Raw genomic sequence first — 20,755 nt, forward strand, 5'->3', positions numbered from 1 at the left:
GTGCTCTTTTGTCAGTTATAGATAGAGCACACTTATAGCTATGTGTGTTTTATAAAAATTAAGGCTACAGTCCAGTTGTATTTCATTTCATTTATTTATTTATTTTAAATCATTTTTTAAACTCTGCTCTTCAACCGAAAAAGGCTCCCAGAACCACTTACAATTGTCTGTGATAAGACTGTTCCTGTCCTCAGGCTTACAATCTAAAAGACATGACACAAAAGGAAAGGGGGCTGTGTTGGGGAAGGGAAAAAGCAAACTCAAGCACTTTATCTTTGTTACAGAGTGACTAGGTAGAATGGAAAGATTTCAATAAGAGGAGGAGTCAGGCGTCGCTCATTAAGAAAGCAGATGAAGAGGCCCTGCCGTTCCCTATCCGTCCCTTGCCCATAGCCTGATGGACTAGCTGCTGATGGCAGTTGAGGAAGGAGCTTGGATGTAGCCCCTCTTTCATCAAAACTGATGGAGAGGCCGTTTGTGCTCATCTCTTTCCATCTGTAGTCTGGTGGAATGTCTGCTGATCAGTATAGGTTCAGCATACCTAAGCCGCCTTATTTCCGGGGTCGGAAGTGTGCTTAACTCTAGATTGTGGTTATAGTGCTACTGAACTTACCCTGATGTGGTCCTTTTAAGGATGTGCTGATGAGTTGTACTATTCCACTTAGTACAGTGGTACCTCGGGTTACAGACGCTTCAGGTTAAAGACGTTTCAGGTTACAGACTCTGCTAACCCAGAAATAGTACCTCGGGTTAAGAACTTTGCTTCAGGATGAGAATAGAAATCGCATGGCGGCAGTGGGAGGCCCCATTAGCTAAAGTGGTACCTCAGGTTAAGAACAGTTTCAGGTTAAGAACGGACCTCCAGAACGAATTAAGTTCTTAACCCGAGGTACCACTGTACTAGGGAGGACATGGTTCTCTCATGTTTATATGTGCTTCTCCCTGCTGACCTGGATATACAGTGACAACACAGTCGTACCTCGGTTTAAGAACAGCCCTGTTTATGAACTATTCGGTTTACAAACTCTGCAAAACCAGAAATAGTGTCCTGGTTTGAGAACTTTACCTCAGTCTAAGAACGAAATCCGCACGGTGGAAGGGCACCGGCGGCGGGAGGCCTCATTAGGGAAAGCGTGCCTCGGTTTAAGAACGGTTTCGGTTTAAGAACAGACTTCCGGAATGGATTAAGTTCGTAAACTGAGGTACCACTGTTCCTAGAAAGGGTTTCTAAGGGACCTCCCATCCCCTGTGTGCTGATAAACATGGTATCTCCCAATTTCAGACTTGCATTCTGTGGCCAATAAGAAAGTATGGGGAGGGGGGAATCCCTCCCGTCCATTTTTGATTGAGTAAAGTAAAACAGGTTCATTCCTAACAGCTAAATAACTATTGGAAAACAGCTAAATAACAATATATGTGATTTGGTTAAATGCTGATAATTCTTTTTAAGGTGTCTCCCGGTGATACTGGTTGGGATGTTTTCAGCTTAGACTATCATGTTGACGGACCGATTGCAACAGTAAGGATATATGTATATTTCTATTTCTCTAGCTCTATATCTATCTCAGTTTGTCAATTTTCACCCCCACCCCCACTTACTTCACTTAAATACTTTGTTACTAAAATAGCCTTTGTACTTTTAGCATTGCATGATTAAAGAGACTGCTTGCTATCTTGGATGTACCCATTGTATTAAGAGTACAGCCAAACTCTCAATTTTCCTAAATTATTAATGAGTGTTAAAATGCTACATTTTAAGACTTTCATTATTTGAAATAAATAATTCATTTGTTCTGTCGGAGATTTTTAGAAAGTACTTAATAAATGGATTTTCATTTTCATCCATTATTCTGAAACTGTAGCAACTAATTTGGGATAATTTGCAAGAACTATGAGATGTATTTTAGGGGAACCTATTTGTACTCTTTAAATAAAATCTGATGTGTAGTATTCATTAAAACAGATGAGAAAATAGCAGCACTATTGTTCAGAATGCTTTTACTATATGTAAAGAATAGCATTGCTTTCTGAACAAGGTGTCAGAAGTGAGAGTTTGACCAGCAAGGTATGTATAGTTTAGTGAAAGGAAGATAATATCTCACTTTCCTAATTTGTTAATCCATTTTTTCATGCTCTGATTTTCCTCTGTAGATTGTAAGTAGTTGCAGGGCTGTGTAACCAATTTCTTTATATTTAGGATATTGTTAACTGTTTGATATCTTCTTTTTTTAAACAAAAAACAGCAATCCATCTTTGGTAAAGAAGAAAAATGTGGTGGAAGGCATTCCTAACATCCGTAAAGCTGTTGTATATAAAATAGCAAGCTTTAATACAACTATATAAAAATAGAATTTGAACCTGTAAAGAGAATGTAGACCTGTAGTTTGAATTTTGGGCCTGCCTGTAACCTTAGCCATGGACTGAATAATTTATTACGGTCATAGACCAGAAGAAAGGGGGAAAAAAAAGCAGCAAATAATTTAGAAGGGAATGATGGTGTCAGTTAAAAGTTGTAAAATTATACATGAAAACAATGCACATATACACCCACACCCACACACATATACATACTCGTATATGCACTACAGTATATGTATGGGCTTAAAAAGAAAAAGGGGGGGGTTATCCAGGGGTCATATCTTTTACTTCTTTTACAGCTAATGCCCTCCGCTTGATCGCGGCCGCAGAAAACTTGGCCACTTTCAATGTTACTTCTGGGTTTTTGTCTCCTAGTAGGATTTTCAGCCGCTGAGATTCAGATCGACCTGGAAATTTCTGAACGATAGGGGAGATAAACAGTAACCTGATATCCCCGTAAAGGTCGCAGTGTAACAGCACATGTGAGGCCGTTTCCACCTCCTTCAGACCACATGGGCAAACTCGTTCAGCATAGGGTGTGCCTTCGTATCTGCCCTTTAGTAAGGCAGATGGCAATACATCAAATCTAGTAAGGGTAAACGCCCGCCTATATCTTGCGATTTGTAGGTCCATCAAATATGGGGTTAGGTTAAACCCTTTTCTGTAATCTTGGATAGCTGGATATTTATCTATCTTGCTCATATGGTCCTGAAGCTCTACATCTCCTATTCGCTGGCTCACCATCATTTTAGCTTTTTCAAAGCCTGAGGCTATAAGTTCTTGTGAGGAAAGCCCCAGGCCCCTCAGTTTTTCATAAAGCGACAATCTCCATTTAGACTGGAACGGGTCTAGTAAAGTCAGTGGAGCCACTCCCACTGGGAAAAATATGAGTTTTAGCCAGAAGTGAATCTTCAAGATCCATATCCTGGCATTAATAGGGAGTTGGCCAACCTCCAGCCTAACGACAGTGTTAGGGACACAGGTAGGTAACCCTAGTAGGGAACGATAAAATTTAGTTTGTACAAATTCCAGGGACTTGAGTTTTTGACAGTTAAATATCTGGGTGCCATAGGTCAATTGTGGAAGTATTTTTGCAACAAAGACCTGGGAGGCAGCAGGGACATATTGACCTCCTTTTCTGTAAAAGAATCTTATAATAGCTCTGGAGGATCTTTGCGCATTTACAATGGAATTCTTAATCTGGTGGCACCAAGATCCCTTCTCATCAAAAATTATTCCAAGATATCTAAAGGATGTTACTTGCTCAATAGGTTGGTTATTAATTTTCCATTTATGTCGGAGTTTTCTCTTGGAGAACACCATAATTTTTGATTTGGTGTAATTTATTATTAGGTGTTCAACTTCACAATACTCTGTAAGAGCTCGTAAAAGTTTTCTTAAACCCACACAAGAGAAGGAAATAAGTGGATTGGTCCTGGGCAAGTTATACTCTCAGCCATAATTTCCCATGCATTTTTGGTAAGCCATTAAGAAAATTCCGAATACTAGGTTTCAATACATAAGAGTTTGTGCCAGTTAGGATAATGGGATGTCCCCTTGATCCTTGGTGCTGTGTAGCTCCTAGCTTCTCCTGTGTAGTCAGGTGGGGGGAGGAAATTTAGTGGTTCTTGCTTTCTGTTCCAAAATTAATTCAGTGCCCAGTTGATCAGATCTGAAATACCTCCCTAATTTTAACATGTCCTTTCTTTTTAATTTCCTGTGTTTTCAGAGGGAAAAGATATCGTAGATGAGGCAGTGACAGTCACAAGGAGGAGTGTTGCATTTCAGTATTTTTTTAAGCATTGCTATTTGAGGGCAGCAAGGATCAAGCAAAAGGAGGATCTAGTTGTACTTGAGCTTGATCCCGACAGCTGCTTCTCAGCCACCTGCCATATTCTTCCATCAGTAACCCCATGGCCAGGTTCAGTTTTTAAACCTGAGTTATTTCTAGACAAGGAGGGGAGAGATTTAATGGCTCTCTTCCTCACCTTCTCCCCATCTGGTTGGAATGAGACCTGGGGCTGTCATACAATGGCTGCCCTGTGTGAGTGTAAGGACAGTGGCCATAGGCGCCGACTCCATGGGGCCTGAGGGGGCCCGAGCCCCCTCAAAAATTCATTTGGGGGGGCTCTGCCCCCCCAATAATCTCGGATGCCCCTCCAGCAGAGCGCCATCGCCGCCCCTCCCCCAGCCCAAAATGCACAGGGTCGGGCTGCATGCCTCCTGCCCTCCCTCCCGAGCAAAAGCTCCACCCAATTTCCTTCGGAGCTGATTAATAGGCGCAGCACGCTCTCCCCTATTCGCTCACGAGGAGGCGGCGCCACTTTATTTGCATATTCATGAGCTTATTTATTATTCATGAGCTTTCATTTATTATTCATTATTTATTATTCATGGGCTCCCCCAATATTTTTTATAAGTCGGCGCCCCTGACAGTGGCAGCAGGTGTGGTCTGTCCGTGTACCCATTGTCTGTGTGTACGATGAAAGGGAGTCCCCTGTGCACGTAGACTCCAACATGTGTAGGCAGAGTTGGGTTGACATTGTGCAAATGGAAGTGTTTCTTCTTCTATTTTTGCATTTTTATCTCACCTTTCCTCCAAGAAGCTCCAAGTGGCATACAAGGTTCTCCATATCCCTACTTTATGCTCACATCAACCTGGTGTAGGTTGTCAGTGTTTGTAAAAAAGAAGAAGAAAGGGTTCTGACCTCCCTTTGTTGCCTCAGCCTGGTCCTCGGACCCTTGTCGGCATAAAAGAGTCCACGAGAAAAGTATCCTTGCAGAGTACTTTCTGCTTTTATTCTTAAGACTTTCTGCAAAAGCGACTGACCAACTGTACACACATCAACACTACTAGCTTTCACTAACCAACCCAACCAACAAACTAACATTTCTCACTCTATATATACCACCCGGTGCAGGCCACTGACTCATGCTGACCCAACTTTTTTTTAAGCATTAAAGAAACAGCAGCCAATTTTTAGCCGTGACTGGCCTAAGGTCACTCAGTGAGCTTCATGAAAGAGTGGTGGATTCGAAGCTTCATCTCCCAGGTCCTAGTCTAACACTCTTACCACCACACCGCACAGGCTCTAAATGCTGCACAGATAATTTAACTAGTAATATTAGAGATTGAACCTGGAACACCTTTTTCTGCCTCTGTATTTGTCTTGTCACCTTGGTTCACACAGAAGTCCTTGTATGCCAGTATGGACTTCCCGTGACTTTTGATGGACTGGGCCTTGCTTAAATCTTGTTGTAAATCTCTTAACTCTACCTCAAGTGTCAGTTGGTTGCTCTGCGAAGCTATCCAGAGACCCTGGAAGCAAGTAAAGCAGCAGTATTAAAGGCACTTAATGCACTTTAAATCTCTGTGTTGATCATATTTGCAGGTGTTCACCCGTGAGTGCATGAGCCACTATCTGAGGGTGTTCAACTTCTTGTGGAGGGCAAAACGGATGGAATATATTCTCACAGACATATGGAAAGGACATATGTGTAACGCAAAGCTTCTGAAAAATATGCCAGGTAAGGGAGCAACCAACCCTATTACAGCAAAATTACACAAACAATTGTTTTCAGACCAAGCCTCCTTTATAGGTTGCTTTGTATGAGAGAGAAATTTATTCGTACTGCTGAAGTCTCTCCAAATTTCTGAAGGTTTCCTGCAAGGGCAGATGTTATGTTTTTTTTAGGGTGGTTTGTTTTAAGTTAACAATAACTTAATTTCGGGCAGATGTTATTTTTTTTGGGTGGTTTGTTTTAAGTTAATAATACCTTAATTTTCATGTTTTTTGTAACCCTGGTAATAAAACTGCCAGATTGCACACAAATAGGACAGGGGCTTTTGCTCCAGGCACCTAAAAAGTTGATGGTTCTTTGTAAGCCGCTCAGAGGTCTTCATTTGAGTAAGTATATTGCTTTTGGTAAATAAATAAATAGGCAAGGGAGAAAACAAAATGGGATTCGCTTTTTGGGTAAAGAGTTTCCCTCTGGTTACAAGCTTGACGTGTTGGTTACAAGAGAGCTCACCCTCTGCCCACTCTCCTATTTGCTCTCCCTTTTCCCATCACTCCATCCTGGCATCATTCCTTATGTGGTGAGATTAGAGTCGTTGCTTTAGCTTTTAGCAGACATTTTCAGAATTCTCTTTTCATCTGGATTGCCATTGTTCCACAAAGCACTTCAGCATCGGCCACTTCAACTTGTGCTGCCTCATACAGATTCCACTTTTGCCTTCGATACATCTAAAATTCCTCTGAGGCTTCTTTCTTCAGCTCAGGATTTGGGATTTGTCCAAATCCAGGGCACAGCCCTAAAGTTTATTACATGGACACACATAATATTATGTGGAAAGCATAATGTTGATGCAGCAATCACCCCTTTGCCATCGTATGTATCCCATGGCTGCAGTAGGCAGCCAGGTATCAGGTAAGCTGGAGAATTGTGGCCAATGTGCAGCTGGTGGTGCTGAAAAACACCTACTTGGCACAATGTAATGTTGAAATGGCTCACAAACATTTGGTGGGGTATTGAGGCAAACAAACTTGTGTCTTTTATTCTATTACTGACTTGTAATTTGACTTCATTTCCTCTGTAGAATGAGAGCAGCTGGTGCGGTAGGGTGTGTAGGGCCACACAATCCTATGCATGTTTACTCAGAAGTTAATCACATTGTATTTCATGGTGTTATTTCCTACTTAATGTGTGTTTTAGGGTTGCGACCTGAGTAAAAAAGTTCTGAATTCAAATTTCACCTTGATCATGAACATATCTGAGCTCCTATCCCTATGAGGATAGCCATCTAGTCTGTTGCACCACTAAGATACACTGGATGCTTAAATATTCTACTTACTTCATTGCTATATATAATTGTTATTGTGATTGCTGTATATAATTGCTGTTGTGATTGTGGTTAGATAGGTCTCTGGTTTTCTTAGTGGGTCTTCTGAATATGATCAGAAATGTTCAAGCTTCCCCCCTGAGCTTTTCAATATTGTTTTAGGACTCAGTGGACCCTTCAAACTTTTTTCTACAGATCAAAACCCATACATAACTGATATTTTAATGACCACAGCCTTGCCTTTTAATTGATCAGTTTTACAGCAAAATTAGTAGATTGCACCAATATAGTATAAAAATAAGAGCCCCTAGTTCATGGCCTTGTTAGCCTGTTGGGTAAATCCAGCTGTGGTCAAGATAGTCGTACCCATTATCAAGAAAAATTAAATCAAGAGCAGGGTTAGCTACAGATATTCCTGATTCTTCTGGAACCTTTGAATAGACTACCTGAATGGAGCTCACAGTTTGAGAACCTCTGTTCTAGCTGAAAGGCTTCAATAAAGGAGATTAATGACCTACATATAACTCAGAATGCTTTTCAATCCACCTTTCCAATAAATTAAGCAGCAAACTACGTAGTTGTTTGCTCATGGCTCTGGTTGGTGGATCAAAAGTTTGTGTGGTCAGGGGCAAAAGGACACTGCTCCTGAATATCTGCAAATACTCCCTGGTCTATGTGGCCAGGTGCCCATGTCTGGTTCAGTGGGCCAGGGGTAGCTCAAAGAGCCATAGGCTCATTTCTTCCCCTTCTTCTCTCTTAGCTTGGCTGCACTCTCTCTGCTTTGTTTTTGAGGCTGCTGCTGAGCTGTATGCATTCATGGGCTGTAGCAATGTTGTGTGACTGGAAAATATTATTATGTAGTGAGTATATTTTCTATAATAAAAGAGTTTCAGTGGGGAAGTCTGTTTACTAAGATTTTTTTTAAAACAACAACAACACAGTTCTGCAGGTTTAATAAGGATGATGAAATTTTTGAAATAGCCTTGAGGGGGCAATAGAGCATTACGGTTCTTTATTGATCAGTGCCTTTTTCAGCTCCAGAACTCTCTTCCAGGCTTGCAGAGTACTGATGTGTGTGTTGCCATTTGTGATACTAAACTGAATTAGTCTTTAGACTAAATGGGTTAAGCCCTGCTTTGGCATAGAATTATATGCATTTTCTTGCTTTTGTGAATGGGATTTTATGCACATCACATTCTGGGTTTGTTTGTTTTCTGGGCATTGTTAGTCACTTTGGATTTCCAGTAGGATGGTATACAAATGTTTTAATTAATATATAAATAAGAATCAAACCAGGGAGATGGAAAGTTCTTGGTGAGTGACTGCCAGAACTGAATATGCAGTGGAGACCTGGGAAAACTAGCATTCGTTATCAACTGCAGCTGCTGGCAATCATGCAAGGTTTTGAATCGTGCATGACTCTTTAGGCAAAGATTTTCACATGTTATGTCTAGGAAAAAGAATTCAGTCAAGATATAAAGCGAAGAATGTTAGCAATCCAGAATGCATGCCTGTAGTATGATGCAGCCCATCTTTGACTTTAAAGTGAGTACAAACTAAAAAATAAATTGTTCAAGTATAGAGAGCAAAAATTTCCAAGGAAACCTGGAATGTTTGTTATGACAGACACAAGTGAATAAAATAGCATCTTTAGCCTCTAGTCACTTTCTGGACAGTGCAAGTGTGGAAAATATGGAAGTCCAAATTTTCACCTAGAATTACCGTATTTTTCGGCCCATAAGACGCACCGGCCCATAAGACGCACCTAGATTTTTTGGGGGGAAATAAAGGGAAAAAATTTTATTTCCCCCCCCCCCAGGTGTGCTGCGCTACACCAGGAGCTTGGGGCGTGCGGAGCTCAGTGCGCCCCAAGCTTCTGCGTGCCGGCAAGGTCTCCGCTAGCGTGGGAGAGCCGGGCGCCTCTCCCAGGGCTAGCGGACCCCTGCGCTAATCCAGAAGCTTGGGGCGAGCTGAGGTCAGCGCGCCCCAAGCTTCTGCGTGCCGGCAAGCAGTCCGCTGCCGCCCCAAGCCTCGCGCACCCGGCGGGAGGTCCCACCGGGTGCGCGAGGCTTGGGGCGGCAGCGGACTGCTTGCGCGCACCTAGAAGCTTGGTCCGCTGCCGCCCCAAGCCTCGCGCACCCGGCGGGAGGTCCCACCGGGTGCGCGAGGCTTGGGGCGGCAGCGGACTGCTCGCGCGCACCTAGAAGCTCGGTCCGCTGCCGCCCCAAGCCTCGCGCACCCGGCAGGAGGTCCCACCGGGTGCGCGAGGCTTGGGGCGGCAGCGGACTGCTCGCGCGCACCTAGAAGCTCGGTCCGCTGCCGCCCCAAGCCTCGCGCACCCGGCAGGAGGTCCCACCGGGTGCGCGAGGCTTGGGGCGGCAGCGGACTGCTCGCGCGCACCTAGAAGCTTGGGGCGTGCTGAGCTCAGCGCGCCCCAAGCTTCTAGGTGCTTGCGAGCAGTCCGCTGCCGCCCCAAGCCTCGCGCACCCGGCAGGAGGTCCCACCGGGTGCGCGAGGCTTGGGGCGGCAGCGGACTGCTCGCAAGCACCTAGAAGCTTGGTCCGCTGCCGCCCCAAGCCTCGCGCACCCGGCAGGAGGTCCCACCGGGTGCGCGAGGCTTGGGGCGGCAGCGGACTGCTCGCGCGCACCTAGAAGCTTGGGGCGTGCTGAGCTCAGCGCGCCCCAAGCTTCTAGGTGTGCGCAAGCAGTCCGCTGCCGCCCCAAGCCTCGCGCACCCGGTGGGACCTCCTGCCGGGTGCGTGAGGCTTGCAGACACTCGCCCGAAGCAGGGGGAGCCCTCCCGAGGGCTCCCCGTGCTTCGGGCGACAGGCTGCCGCCCCAAGCCTCGCGCACCCGATGGGACCTCCTGCCGGGCGCGCGAGGCTTGCAGGCATTCGCCCCATAAGACGCACCCCGATTTCCCCTTCATTTTTGGAGGGGAAAAAGTGCGTCTTATGGTGCGAAAAATACGGTACCTCCCTCCCTCCCGTCTTCCTAGGCTAAAATTCTCTACCCACCTTTCTGGGAGTATGCCCTGTTGAACTCAGCGGGAGAAACATCTAGATAGATACATATGAAATTGTGCAGTAATAAAATAAAATCTAGCATGACATGAAACATGACAAAAAGAAGGGCATTGTAGATATCAGTTGTTCTGGATAATTCCAATGAATTGTTAACTAGAATGATATGTGAGCTAAAGGCTCCTGTGTTACATATCCCTGTAGTTTTGCAAATAATAAACCATTATCAACCAGTGATCTAAGACTCAAACCTCTAGAGATATTACAGAGAGTTATTATATGGCAGTCATGAGTTAGGAGTTCTATGGGCTCAATCTCTTGGTTGCATCAGTTGTTATATAAACTTGGCTACAAAGAATACAAACTTCGTTATATAAACTTGGGCTACAAAGCAGGGCAGGTACAGAGAGCTTTTTGGAGGGCAGGGGTCTAGGTGAAATTCTTCTGCTAGGATGAGAAAATGCATCTAATGTCAGAGCCTAGCACTGTTGGGAGGGTTCATTTAAAATGAGAGTATAATACCCAGTTCCAGTGAAAAGTTTTATTTGCAGCAAATTCACTGCAAACTGTTGGCATGGTTGTTAGGAAAAGGTATTTATACATGTGATGCGGCTGCCCTCACTTGACAGACTCCTGGGATGCAATCCTAAATTAATTGGAGAATATATCAAAACAGAAGTCCTTAACTCTTCTCATGTAACGCTTCTTTGTGCATACAGGGAACGTAAACCCCTTAAGAGTCGCTGAAAATTGCTAGAATTTCTATTGTTAGCAGCCAAGAAGGTGATTCCCAGCCAGGCATTTGGAAAGCTAAAACAATCCATTTAGTGAACAATTGGCTCTCTGAAATCAGTAATGGAGAAATGTTTTTACCAGTTAAAAGTTGCAACTTTTATCATTGTTCTTGTTTTATCTGTAATGCGGGGTTTTTTTTTTATCTGCGGTGTTCACTTTTTAGGCAGTATTGCTCTTTAAGTGGGATCTTTAGCATAACACAAAGAGGAGGTCATGCAACCCCACTGAAGAAGCTGAATACGCTTTTACACTCACTACTTGGTGCTGCTACTGGTTGTTTCTCTTGCACACTTGAGTCCACATACGATTCCTTCCTTCTGGGTTTTGTGGCTGTTTCCTTCTTTCCCATATGCGCTGCAAATGTTACATATGTGTTATCTGTGGGTGCAGGAATATCAAACAAAGTAAAGAATGGTTTGGCCTTTCTATGTCACAGGTAGGTTGTGGCACACAGGTGGGTTTGGTAGCATGCTGTGCAAACAGGGAAGCTTTGGCATGGCCTTATCTCCTCTTGAAGCTTGTTCCACACTTGAGTACCCTTGACTGACAATGCCTTATCTCCTTTTCCCACAAAGTTTGGCCTAAGCATTTTAGTGACTCTCTCCCAAAAGAGAGTTGTAATCTCTGAGGATCATGCACTGGAAAGGCAGGCTCTATCTTCCAATGGTGAACATAAATAGCCACTGGAAAGGAAACCACCAGGCAAGACTCCCATTATATGATAGTCACATATCTATGTTAATTCACAGTAGGGTGGATCTGGAGTTAGAATATTGGCCTGGGTCATGCATGGAAACCCCTGTATAACCATGGAGCTATTAGTGGCCTTGGGTAAGAATGTCTGCTATTGATTAAAGAGAAGGCCACTGTCATATTTTATTTGCCTTTTTAACAAACAAGATGGAATGAGACGGAAAGTGCTAGGGTATATAAAGGAGAGACATAAGTAGGGATTCATGTTCGAACTGAAGTAACTCAATGTGATTGTTTTTCAGAACATTATTCTTGGAATTCACCTAAATAGACATTCTGGTTCCACAGCACCTTTTAAAAGAGAGTTGGACCAAAAAACAAACAAACAAAAAACAAACAACAACAACAAACAGGCAAAGGCTGTATAAGAAAAATGATGAAGATCCATCATAACTGAGCTTCAGTTCAGAATTAAGCAATCTGTGTGATACTTCCTTTTCTGCGGCTTTTCCAGCAATCCTTGCTGGCCGCAATTCATGATTTCTCATAGGCTGTTGTTGCCGTAACCTTCACCGTGGTATCACCAGTCAATTTTCCCAATAGCCGTAGTCACTATTTTGACTGTTACTGTTTGCAGTTCATACTAATAAGCATACAGACTCAGAATTTAAGCATGTTAACTCAGAAGGAAGCCTTGTGTTTAATGGCTCTAACTCCTATACAGTGGTACCTCAGGTTACATACGCTTCAGGTTACAGACTCTGCTAACCCAGAAATAGTGCTTCAGGTTAAGAACTTTGGTTCAGGATGAGAACAGAAATCGTGCTCCGGCAGCGCGGCAGCAGCGGGAGGCCCCATTAGCTAAAGTGGTGCTTCAGGTTAAGAACAGTTTCAGGTTAAGAACGGACCTCCGGAACGAATTAAGTACTTAACCCGAGGTACCACTGTATTAGGATTATATCCCTAGTTTAGAGATCTTGACAGCACGATCCAAACCCAAAATTCATGGGGATGAGAGAGTTTGTGTTCAGCAGATTTGGGGGCTTTCCCATGGGCTATGCTGACCTATGTTCTTCACCTCAGCTGAGCCATACATACACTGGTATTAAGTCCTTTACCCTGGTTCAGCCAGCAGGGCTTACAGTGATGTAAGTCTCAAAAAGAGTGGGCAATGAGAGATGTGAACCTATTCCAAACCCTGTGATCTGGGACCCAATCCTCATCCAGCAGTATCCCCTTACAGCCTCCTGTTATTACAATTTCTCTGTTAACCAGGAATTATTTGCTCTAGACATTTTCTAATTATTAGGAAATATCCAGTATGAATATTCTAGGGGGAAGACTTTTTATTGCTCTTCATTCCATATATTTTCTGGTTGTTTCTGGCTAGCAGCTGGGAGGTGGGGGGGGGGAATTTTCCTCCCACAGATAGTTGCAGGTTATTCTTTCTCGTGTAATTTTTGCTCTGTATAGATCTTGGCAATTTTGCTCCGTATAGATCTTTGTCATCTTGGTATAGTCATTGGTTTGCTTCATTCATTCTGATGCAGTTTGCTCCGATAATCCAAGACAAAATTGGGTAGTGCTGATGTGTTTCAACCAAAATGTTGAGAGAGAAGTCCAGTTTGCCTCTGAGCTTTTGAGACATTTTGGAACAAACAAGAGATATTTTTGTACAATACGTAATCGTACTGTTTATGGAATATTTTCATCTGCTCTGCCAGATCATGCCTTCCTTCCCCAGCATACAATTTCATCTATGAGAGACTCAATTTATTAACATTTATACTCACTGTACCATTAGTTAAATATTTTCCTAAGTAATTTTGTATCTTGAAAGTTCCTAGTTTGTCCTTCCAAATCTCTTGTGGCAAGTCAGAGTGGGGGCTTAGGCATCTGATGTTTTATATATGTTGCTGAGAAAAATTAACCTTCTCATAATAAGAGCTCTGTTCAGGCTCCTTTGCTAGTGGATTGCCACCTGTTACAGCAGTGCCAAGCAGACCTTGTTTCCAAGCCACAAAGGTCTTTTACCTATCTATTCTGTTCCACGTTCTAATTCTTTTCTATTACAAATCTTGTTTTGTACCAGATCTCCAGAGTTTTGTCAACCTATACTATTAATTTCATTTTGTTTGATCCTGCATTATATTTTCTGTTAATATGGGGGTGTATTTATTTCAGGCAGAGGCTTTCATGGCTACCCCTCTGGAAAATGCTGAATTTGTGGCCGTAAATATACTGAGATTAAAATGATAGTCCACGTATAGTCTCCTTTCTTTGAGAACCCATTACCAATTTATATACCGTATTTTTTGCTCTATAAGACTCACTTTTTCCCTCCTAAAAAGTAAGGCGGAGTGTGTGTGCGTCTTATGGAGCGAATGCAGGCTGTGCAGCTATCCCAGAAGCCAGAACAGCAAGAGGGATCGCTGCCTTCGCTGTGCAGTGATCCCTCTTGTTGTTCTGGCTTCTGAGATTCAGAATATTTTTTTTCTTGTTTTCCTCCTCCAAAAACTAGGTGCGTCTTATGGTCTGGTGCGTCTTATGGAGCGAAAAAATACGGTATGCCTTACTCCTTTCAAAGATGGGTGCAGGTAACTGTTGTATTTCAGAGGTGTGTGTGTGTGTGTGTGTGTGTGTGTGTGTGTGTGTGTTTTAAAAATATGGCTAGATGAACATTTCCATTCTGAGTTTTAATACACATATTCTTTGAATTTCTTACAGAACTTTCTGGGGTGCTGCATCAGTGTCACGTTCTGGCATCAGAAATGGTCCATTTCATTCATCAAATGCAGTATTACATTACATTTGAGGTACCCTTTAACCATCCATTTTGTTGTTTGTTTGTTTGAAGTTGGAAGAACGTTCTTATTGATGTGAGCTTAATTATGTCACAGAGGTATAGAGCAGAGAAGTTGCTCTTTAAACAGTCTCTAGGACAAAGTGAATCTCATTGCTGGATGTTTTGTTCCATAGGTGCTTGAATGTTCATGGGATGAACTATGGAACAAAGTTCAGCAGGCTCAAGATTTGGATCACATCATTGCGGCTCATGAAGTTTTCTTAGATACAATTATATCTCGCTGTTTGCTGGACGCTGACTCAAGAGTAAGTCTCATTTACCTATTTATATATAATGTGAACATTATTTCTGTAATTATTTATGCTTTTGAGATTATTTCTGGCAACACGCAATGGAGTTTTATTCGGAGATGAATTCCACTGTGTTCAGTGGGCCTTCGTTGCAAGCAAAAAAAAGTTTACAGCCCTGGTAAATTTAATCCTTTAGGGGATGTTCTGGGAGAACCTCCGTACTGAAATCAATTTTTCCATGTATCCCTTTGCTCTAGGAGGAGATATTAAATATAACAATCTTTCAGCAGTTTCTTATAGGCTAGCAAATCTTAGCTTTTCTTTGAACATTTCGTTTTTAGAGGTTTTGTCTTCCTTTTGCAACTTTTTTTGTAGATGCTGCTCAACCAGCTTCGAGCTGTCTTTGATCAGATTCTTGAGTTTCAAAATGCCCAAGATGGCCTGTACCGTGTTGCCTTGGAGGAGTTACAGTTACGGTTGCAGTTTGAAGAAAGAAAGAGAGAGAGAGAACTTGAGGTACAAAGGAGTTTTCAGTGGCATTTTAAGCACAAGAAAGATGTGAACACAACAGGCTGCTTATGTTCAATACCAAAAAATAATCCTTCTAATATCCTCTCCTTTTCTTTGAAAGACTGAGCAAATAGGTATTTGCATAAAGTATTAATATGAAAAGCAGGTGTGTGCATGTTTACTCAAAAGTAAGTTGCACTATGCTCAATGGGGCTTCTAAGAAAGTACATATGCCTAGATTACACAGTAAATTTAACCCAGATTGGGGTAGCCTAGAATCTGCAATGGACAATGGGGTGGAAGCTCAAACCTTAATTTCCCCATTAAAACACAAATTGAATTCTTTTTCATACTTGGTATGTATTGTTTGTAAGAAGTTTCTTCTGTCTTAACTTCCTGGCTTATAACCGTAAGAGATCACCAACTAAATTTAAGGTAATGAAACAAAAATTAGCATGTGGCTTCAGATTTATTGTTGTGTACCTGATAATTTCTCCTTTTTTTCTTTTCTTCTTTACAATGTATATTGTTAAGGGTGAATGGGGAGTCAAAGCTTCAGAAGAGGAAGAGGAGACTAAAAGGATTAAAGAATTTCAAGATTCAATACCAAAAATGTGTTCACAGCTGCGACTACTTACCCATTTCTATCAGGTATTTTTTAAAAGAGGAATTTTTAAAATATTGACGTACTGATAGCCAGTATCTGTTTTCTGGTTTAAAGTGCACACTGTTTTAATGTGGCATGCAAGCCTTTCCAGGATTTGGAAGAAGGCAATAACAATAAAAGTTATGTTATGAATACATTAGGGAATGTGACATTTGGCTTCAGTAGATAAAGAACCAGGTGCATAGAGTTTGTCCCAGACATAAAAGTGCCTACGTAAATGATTGCACCCCAGAGTCTGTGTTTATGCTGACCATTGCCACTGTAGGTCAATAACATTTTTATGAAGCATTCTTGCTAGAATAATTTTTGTGGATTCGCTTTGTTAAAAACCGCCCCGTCAAAACTCAAGACAGGAAATTCACTAACTTTTCACCTGCTTTTATAAGACGGGGCATTGCAGGAGCTGCCCATCTCTTTCAGTGGACCAGTTTCTACTTGTTATATATAGTGGAATTTTCAAGGATTGCTATGGAATGGTGACATGCTTCACACCTTTATTCCATTACACACGTTCATTTGTGTGACTTCTTATGAATGCTTGATTTCTCTGTTTTTCTTTCTTTCTTTCAGGGCATTGTGCAGCAGTTCTTGGTATTACTGACCACCAGTTCTGATGAAAGTCTTCGATTTCTTAGCTTTAGATTGGATTTCAATGAACATTATAAAGCTAGGGAGCCCAGGCTTAGGGTTTCTTTGGGTACTAGAGGGCGGCGTAATTCACATATATAAATCTCCCTGTAATGAATGTAAACCAGGATCACGGATGTGTAACCCGTTGTTGGTTGTGGCAGTCAACTTGGCATACTAAAACCAAATGGCATGCAATAGGTGTTTGTCATTATCGCAAGCAACCTGTTTTCAGTCATGTGATTGTGCAACACTTGTGCAGAAAGCAACATGGCTTATTTTTTATATTTAATGGTTGAGATTACTAAATGGGTTTAAACTGTTGCAATTTTGCTTTGGTAGTCCATTAATCAACCAACTATATTTTGTTTGTGGCTTTTAAAGCACATTCCACCATCATTGATATTTGTCGTCAGGACATTTTATCCACATGCAGACACATACTTGTTTCCTTTTACACTAAGCAGGGCTGTAATTTTCCATTTCAGTTTAGAAACCACTTTTATTTTAAAACCTGCCAGTTTAAGAATCTGGCCAGAAGTCTATCTTATTTCTTTTTCAGTGTTGTGGTGTATTGACTGTGTGGGGAAAAAATTAGTCACTTAAAATTACACACATTAATGTTTTCAACATTTTCAAAACTGATTTATTTTTCCAGAAATTTTTTAACTGCTTTACAGAAACAAATATTAGAGACATAACAGAAGTCCAACACAACAAATAGTAGAAATGAAGTTAAAACCTCAGTGATCTCCAGTAATGAAACATGTAAATATTGAATAGATGTGAATGAAGTATTTTGTGTTCAAATCTTATGTATTAGAAATTAATTTGGATAATGAAGACTACTTATTTCTCTTTCCTTGCCTATTTTTCCATTGTAAATATTTATATATTGCTGTCCAGATGTTAGGGGGAAACATTTTTGTAAAAAAAAAAGTCACTATATATCATCACTCAATTATCCATTTGTTATATTCACAGGTAAAGGCTTAGAAAATAAACACAATTATCTTTCAAACTTTTTTCTGTTTCTTCTAACTGACAAAGTGCCTGATTTAATAAAACTATTACTGAATTATAGGGCCGCTTTTTCTTTAGCTTGTCTCGATACCCATGCAGAATGTCAAGTGTACATTATGAAACAACTGAGACCAGCTTACTACAGATATTTCCTTTCCCCCTTCATCCTGCCAGGCTCCGAGGTGGGGATGGACAGCACCCTCTGGACTAAAACACACTTGCACTGTGCCTCAGAGATGGAGATTGTTGGCTCCAGTGTCACAGAGTTGTTTCTGAAAGCTCTGTAAGTTATTACCTCAGTTGCATAGGTTGTGGAGCCAAGAGTATATTGTACTATTTCTGATTCTGTGGTAAAATAATGTCCCTTACCAGGTGATTGGGGTGTGGGTTTTTTGTTGTTGTTTCCTAGTAAGGATTTTTTAGAAAATGGAAAAAGCTAAAAGCTAAACCCTCTGCAATAGCTTCCTGGTCCCTTAGTATTCGGATGTGCAATACATTTCTCCTTCGTTTCAGCATTAATAGTGCCAGTGAGTCTTAAGACCCCAAATACTTAATACTGCTGCAGTTTCTCGTTGACACTCATGTTGCAAAGAACTGCATGTTCTTGCAGAGCGCAGGGCTCTATTTTTTTCTATCCCCACCCCAAATGTGAATTAGTGCCTGTTAAAGAACGTGAGCACATATTACACTTCAAGCAGAAAATAATTTAATTGGACAAATCCAAGAAGCCAGATTAGCAACTCCTGTAACCCAACACCAAACCTACTTTTTATTATTCAATAGCATGATTGCAACATGTGTTCTCCAGGATACTATAGTGTTCCATCATGATTAACCATGGTAAAAATATAGGACTGCACACGTCCGGACAGCAGTCATACTGAACAATAAGTCCCTCCTCTCTGTGCTGCTCTAATTAGAATATGAGTCTGTACTAGAAGAACCTTTGATGTGCTGAAAACATGCACAGTCTGAGTCATCATCTTGGGACAGTCTTGACTCCTTGGAGTTTTTGGTAGTGTCTAAAGCAGCAGAAACATTTGATGAAGGATCTTCAACCCAACTTGCGCTGCTGTAGCTATGTTGCTTAGCTGAAACCTTTTTGTGTCCTCTTCCGGGTTCTGTGGTTTTGGGTCTATGCCTAGATGGTCTTTGGTAGATTGGTTTGGTTTTGTAACAAGCAGTATCTTTGGCTTGAAGTCTTTTATAGTCATGATCTTTGGATTTACCATAATTTCCTGGACTGTTATAAGAGCTATGATTGGTTCTGAAAGTTCTAGGTTGTACTTTGAGTTTCTTACATGTGCTGCTGTTGTATGAAGGCAAACTATTATGGGCACTGTGCCTTGAAGGTTCAACCGGGAGAAGCAAGCCAGTGTCTTCTGGTGGGGAGCTAGGGGACAACTTAGCTTTGACAGGATGGAGATATAAAGGCTTTTTGATGTAATCACAATCTGTTGATGAAAACATTTCTGGTGGTGAACTTAAGTTGTTGTTGTTTTGATTGTCAGTTCCAACAGCGCTGTCTTCTAGCTGCTGGCTTCCTGTTTCCACAATGTTAACAGCATATTCCAGTTGTTGGTTTTGTGTCCCCCCAACGCCAGCATTGTAATATGGTTGTTTGTTTTGTGCTCCCTCAATGCCAACATTGTAATGTGGTTGTTGGCTTCTGGTTTTCTCGGCCGATGTGACTTCATTTTTGTCAGGTCCGCCTTTTTTGTCAGAATTTGTTTTATCGGGTTCCCTAAGAGAATGATGAAATTGTTTTAATAGATACAAATCTTTTTATGAAAGGAAGCCATAACATCAAACAGTGATACAGCAGCCAAGTCACTCCCTTGCCCGTTGCTGCTGTTTCAGGAAAACACATTGGCTGCTTATTCTGAGAGCTGTCAATTCCCCAACTTGCTTCCTACCTCAAAGAAAAAGAAAATAAGTTTGGTTGCATTGGCCCTCCCTAGCTAGCAGAAGGGTATGCCCAACTTGAAGTCCCAAGAGCTGCGTTAAATGTATGGCCTTCTTACAGAGGATTAGATCAGCTTTATATAGATAAATCCTAAACTGTGCTGAGCTAAAATCTCTGTGAAGGAGGTTAGGCCGAGATAGTTGCCCAATCCACGGAGTAATCTTCATGACTGACTGAGGATTTCAACCCACCGCAGATCCAAACTATCATGAAACATCCTGTGCTGAGGAGAACGGGGAGTGTGGAGAAGGATGTGGTTATCACAGTTATGTAATAACGATAAGCAAAGTAAATCATTGTTAAACCTAGGGAGCATTTTTGCCTTTCATCTGGAAGAAAAGGACAGTGGAAAATGGGCCAGAATCTGCAGACTATTGATTTTCCAAAGCTGCACATGAAGCAGAACACACGAGGATGGGGGTGCTACCGTATTGAGCACCACTACAGTCACAGCAGTGTGTGCTATAGTGACTTGTTCTGCAATAAGATACAGCAGTATCTGTGTTTAGAACTGAAATGCAAATCTTGCCATTTGCCATTATGAATTAATGCTGGTTTCAGAATCATAAATCCTGTTGTTATTCAACTTGGATATTATGATTCTTAGATGGCTATGCCAGCAAAAATTGGATTTGATTGGCCTGCATCTACTACTGCGTCAATTACGCCCATTGCGTTATATCAGCATTCTAAAGTAGGCGCAAATGTCAAGGACTGGGTGCAAGTTGTTAGGAAGCAATTTGAATGATACAGTGATGAGAGGGAGGAGAGAATGAAACAGTGACTTACTGCTCCTTCTTCACAAATAATGAAGTGTATATGTGCACAACAACTATTACAGTCAAGATCAAACCAGTGACAGCTACACAGGCTATGATGATGTGCTTTAGCAGGTCTTTAAGGTCTGCAGCTTTTGCTTTTTTCCTGCCCTGAATACCTAAAGGGACGAACACAGAACCATATCATATTATTCACAATTTAACAATGTTTCATACTCAACACTACTGCAGTTCTTAGCAACACTGTTGTCAAAACCTTGTTGCTGAAAACTAATCTGATAAAGCTGTACGCTATAGCATAGCTGTAATAATAAAAAAAGTTGTTCTAAGTTACGGTAAATGCTGTGGTAAGTGCACGTAAGTTTAAGCTAATGT

At 41.7% G+C, this 20,755-nt stretch overlaps 2 protein-coding genes and 1 long non-coding RNA gene across 12 annotated transcripts in view; 2 read left to right on the plus strand and 1 right to left on the minus strand.

Annotated features, from left to right (window-relative positions):
- Positions 1-17,633, plus strand: part of TUBGCP3 (tubulin gamma complex component 3) — a 62,035-nt gene extending 44,402 nt beyond the window's left edge. Inside the window, exons 16-22 of the mRNA XM_082218594.1 lie at positions 1,451-1,519; positions 5,751-5,886; positions 14,440-14,528; positions 14,692-14,823; positions 15,184-15,324; positions 15,853-15,969; positions 16,556-17,633. Coding sequence (XP_082074720.1) covers positions 1,451-1,519; positions 5,751-5,886; positions 14,440-14,528; positions 14,692-14,823; positions 15,184-15,324; positions 15,853-15,969; positions 16,556-16,714 — 843 coding nt within the window. The 3' untranslated portion in view covers positions 16,715-17,633. The remainder of the gene's footprint in view (positions 1-1,450; positions 1,520-5,750; positions 5,887-14,439; positions 14,529-14,691; positions 14,824-15,183; positions 15,325-15,852; positions 15,970-16,555) is intronic.
- On the plus strand, positions 3,797-5,741 carry LOC309530240. Its single transcript, XR_014218716.1, has 3 exons — positions 3,797-4,402; positions 4,779-5,032; positions 5,343-5,741. It is a non-coding gene; the product is annotated as an uncharacterized lncRNA (long non-coding RNA).
- Positions 17,634-18,324: 691 nt separating the features above from the next.
- The window catches only part of LOC309530078 (uncharacterized protein), a 28,046-nt gene continuing 25,615 nt past the window's right edge, over positions 18,325-20,755 (minus strand). For all 10 annotated transcript variants that reach the window (XM_082218619.1, XM_082218615.1, XM_082218617.1 and 7 more), the window contains 2 exons: positions 20,391-20,538; positions 18,325-19,379 (listed from right to left, as the gene is read on the minus strand). In XM_082218619.1, coding sequence (XP_082074745.1) covers positions 18,548-19,379; positions 20,391-20,538 — 980 coding nt within the window. In that variant the 3' untranslated portion in view covers positions 18,325-18,547. The remainder of the gene's footprint in view (positions 19,380-20,390; positions 20,539-20,755) is intronic.

Source organism: Podarcis vaucheri (assembly GCF_965113315.1).
Source record: "Podarcis vaucheri genome assembly, chromosome: 4".
In the NCBI taxonomy this organism is placed as follows: domain Eukaryota; kingdom Metazoa; phylum Chordata; class Lepidosauria; order Squamata; family Lacertidae; genus Podarcis; species Podarcis vaucheri.